Here is a 4,220-nt window from a genome sequence, read left to right on the forward strand (position 1 = left end):
GATCATGTACATTCATGGTGTACGGCATAGATTAAATTAGAACAGAGATAGTATTGAGTTAAATTGATTATCTCAAAACTAAATAAATGAAGTGTTTTTTACTCAATTTTTAATGCATTAATCTATTAGCCAGCGCTACCACTCGCGGTCATGGCTCTATCCAGCACATTGCAAGTTCACAATATTGCCCAAACACGAGGAAGGAAAATGCAGCCAGTGATGCCGCCTCGATCCTATTAAAATCTGATAATTTTACCATTCCCTACAATCTTCTTTACAATTTTAAATACATATCCCTAACACTCAACAAACCAGGCCAAGAATGAGAAAGATTGGGTTTCCATTTACATTGAGATAAAGATCTATGGCTGCTATCGCGAGGATGGTGGAGAGGAACTGTCGCATCGTTATCGACAAAAATCCTATTAGAATCTAGCAATTTCACCATTTCCTACAATCTTATTTACAAATTTAAACACATATCTCTAACAGTCAACAACCAGGTCAACGTGAGAACAAATTTGTTTCCGTTTACATTGAGATAAAGTAGTAGAATGTAAATATCTGGACCTAGTAAGTTTCTGCTATAGGCCATCCTATTTTCTAACTTCTGCATCCATTTGCATACTAAAAATGTATTCATAATTTTCAAATAACCATGCCCAAGCCACCGTGATCAATTAGTGCAAAAATTTCTGCCCATTTAACTAATATTTCTTTCCATTCAATTTTGTTTTTAAGAAACACGACATAGACACTGAATCTCTTCATAAAAATATTAATACATTTATATGGAATTTTATGAAGGAGGGGGGGGGGGGGGGCATGATTTAAGGGGAAAAAACTTTAGCCCCATAAGATTTATACTATATTGCAAAGTTCCAAGCTTTTTATCTTTCTTTTTTTTGTAGTTTTCGCTCAGAATTTCTTGGGCTCTTATCATGAGCAGGGAGTCCTAAATATCTAAGAGGAAGAGAGCCTTCTACACACGAGAAGATAGATTTATAATACTCAATTCTCAAACTAGCTTTAATAAAACAAAAAATCTCACTTTTATGATAATTAATTTTCAAACCAGAGTTCTAAAAGATGTAACAATTACCTTCAGTCCCTAGCACTCTCTAGATTATCTTGGAACATGAAAATCTAGGCAATAAAAGGAAAGTGCAAAAATCAAAAGAGAACTTTGTGTGCATGAACGAAACAAGTAGAACTGAATAGTGGATAGTGGAGGCGATTTACACAAAAATAACCCTTTTGGGTAAAGATTGCACAAAATGACCCTCCTGCCAAACTATTTCACGTCTCTAACCCTTTTGTGTGGCTCCCTTCGCAACAGCGTCACACATCCTGTCATACGTGGTGCGCTCGAGCCTGCCAGCCGACGATGTGTGGAGCCGCACCCACGGGCGCCACATAGACAGGTGTGGCGGTCTTGCGCCACACAAAAATGTTAGAGCCGTGAAATAGTTTGAACGGAGGGTCATTTCGTGCGTTCTTTTTCACAAAAGGTTATTTTTGCGTAAATAGTCGATACTAGTGGAGAGCCGACTTGCCGCCGAAAACTCCACAACACATGAAATTAGGCAAGCATGATAGTACACAAACTTCCACGTGATAGCCATGCGCATATTTGGTGTTGTCCTGGAACATGTGCAGCTAACACAGCCGTCGGATTAGTTTTATTCCATTTGCAAACATCTGTATTTTCTCTTAAAGTTAACTGAATATGTACTAGGTAAACTCATTTCTCAAGGAAAATTGACATGTGCCCATGTAATCGTCCTATGCTCGTAATTCAAAGCTCCAGACAGAGTAAGTTCAGTCATATATGGAGCCTTGTGAAATGCCAATATTAAAAGAATTTCGTATATTTACAGTAAAAGGCATTTTCTCCAAGTTGATCACGTGTTACAACACAAATTCAGTAGTACTAGGCAGTCTGAACTCTAAACACACGTTATGACGTCTGGGCAGGTCCCCTACAAACATATCTCTGTCCGTATCTACTAGTGCTTCAAAAGAATCATTCATTATCAGACTATATCTGTATGTCATATCTCTGACCGACCATATATATCGATTCCAACTTCCCAAATGCAATCGAATCTTCAGTCCTGCAGGCAGAGTTGGATTTTCTCTCGTTTTGCTATCCATGTTAGATACGGTTTTGTTTTCAGGTTGCGTGCACGCTCTATAACTGGCCAGACAGGCCTCGCCCCGGGTCATACCTCGATAGCAGCCTCCTCTGTGGAAACATCAGGGAACAAACTCAGCAATGCAAGTTTCAGAGAACTGATGGAGAGTTCAGGGAAGGCTACTCACGATAGGCTCAAACTGGGGGGCTGTCAGGTTGGTCTCGAGATTCCTCAGCACCAGCAAGATCTGTCCATGTAAACGTTGAGTCGCTTAATCAGGGAGCAGAGCAGGGGAGACTTTGACATGAATGATCATGCTGAAAAAAGTGATTAAAACAAGAGTACTGAAGCAATTACCGTCTTCACGGTGATACCGTCCATGTCCTTGAGCTTCTGCAGATGGGCTTCGATCTGGCAAGGCGTGGTCGGGTCGAATATGTCGCCGATGAACCGGTACACCTGCGCGAAGTGCATATCGTCTGCAAGAAAACAGCACCAGGCAAAATAAAAGATTAATTTCCAGTTTATTCGGAAAGAGTAAATCTGGCATTGTGAACACAAAGAAGATTTGCTACCTGGAGACAGCGGAAGTGGGATCGTCTCGTCCTGCGCATCGGCGACTGCTGGCGCTTCGTTTGTGCCCCCGCCGGTGCCAAGCCAGTCCATGGTCGTGTCGCTGAAGCTCGGCGTGCCCACGAACGAGCTGCCACCTAAGTAAATTCGAAGTTACGATCGCGGTGTTTCGGTTGCAACTCGGAGTGTTTGTAGAAAGGGAAATTCAGATAAGAATACCTGGATTAGTCTGGCTTGCTGCACCTCCTTGGTTTACCCAGGCCGACGAAGTGCCTGCCCAGTCCAACATCTGGATGTCTGAAATCATTCACAAAATCATAGAAAGTTAATGTGCTGATGAACTTGCAGTGTTGCACATTGATCAGAAGCGCAGAATACGACTGTAGTAAGCAAGTGAACAGCCAAAGACAGAGTCGCTTGCCATTGGATGGTGGAAGGAGTCCCGGATTGTTCCACCCGCTGCCGGTGGTGTGACTCTGAGTCTGAACAGCACCGGCTGGACCTGGATACTGCTGCGGATGGCCGTGAAGCACCGTCGTCGCAACCGAGCCGCTTCCGAACGGCATGCTTGGTCTGCGGCTCAGGTGCTGTGGCGGCAGGCTGGCGGCGAGGCCGAGCCTCTGGACCTTGAGGAAGTACTTCTGGGCATGGCTGCGTATCTGCGCACAAGACATACACGTATAGGCACACGGTCACGGTCAGCAATTCAGCATTACGATCGCTGCATTCCTCGATTTATCAGAACGCAAGCAATCAACGGGGCATGTTGGTCGACATTGATGAGGATTACCTGCACTGCGGTCTTGGTGCGGACGTGCTCCTCGATCTTCTTCCAGTCGCGGCCGAACCTGGAAAAACCCAAGAAAATATTCAGAGTTTCAGACTAGCTGGTTGAGAGGCAAGCAGAGAACAGAGCATAGCAGAGCAGAGGAAACTCATGGATCAATGGAATGGCACTGCACTGATCGACCTTAGTAGGGCGTCGAGGAAGCGCTCGTGCTCCTCGGGGCTCCACCGTTCCCTGGGCCTGGTGATGGTGTACGGCTTCCTGGCCTTCTTCCCCGGCGACGACGACGAGCCCTCGCCGCCACCCCTGTCCGCCATGGTCGCCCACCAGGTGTTCTTCCTCTTCTTCTGCCGATCGTCGCTGTCGATGCCCGAGCTAGCGCGACACCCGCGTACGTCTATATATACTGCTCGGTGCACGCACGCGCTCTCCTGCGAATCCATTTCTTGTCCGGTGTTCGAACTTTGGAGGACAGCTTGCTGAGGATGGATGCGTGGTCTTGTCAGATTTTACTCGGATCGGTGGCGATTCTGCCATGATCTCGGATGGCCAAAGAATTAGGCGAGGCGTGTACAGTTGGCGTTTGCATGGAAGTGGCGAGGCTGCCTGGTGTAGGCCGCTAGTCGGAGGCAGCCACCGGGTTGGTGCAAGTCACCGGCCGGGCCTCGTGGGCTTCCGCCGGAGCGAGACGTGTCCAACTCCAGCGCCGGTGTGGAACGTGC

The 4,220-nt window shown here is 46.2% G+C and overlaps 1 protein-coding gene across 1 annotated transcript; it reads right to left on the reverse strand.

Moving 5' to 3' along the window:
• Positions 1-2,194: 2,194 nt before the first annotated feature.
• LOC124664079 (protein REVEILLE 6-like) lies at positions 2,195-3,815 on the reverse strand. Its single transcript, XM_047201681.1, has 8 exons — positions 3,682-3,815; positions 3,502-3,559; positions 3,133-3,370; positions 2,931-3,008; positions 2,714-2,848; positions 2,496-2,617; positions 2,326-2,385; positions 2,195-2,248 (listed from the first exon to the last, which is right to left on the reverse strand). Exons 1-8 carry the CDS (start codon positions 3,813-3,815, stop codon positions 2,195-2,197), a joined length of 879 nt encoding a protein of 292 aa, XP_047057637.1.
• Positions 3,816-4,220: the final 405 nt, after the last annotated feature.

This window comes from Lolium rigidum, chromosome 6 (genome assembly GCF_022539505.1).
Source record: "Lolium rigidum isolate FL_2022 chromosome 6, APGP_CSIRO_Lrig_0.1, whole genome shotgun sequence".
NCBI lineage: Eukaryota > Viridiplantae > Streptophyta > Magnoliopsida > Poales > Poaceae > Lolium > Lolium rigidum.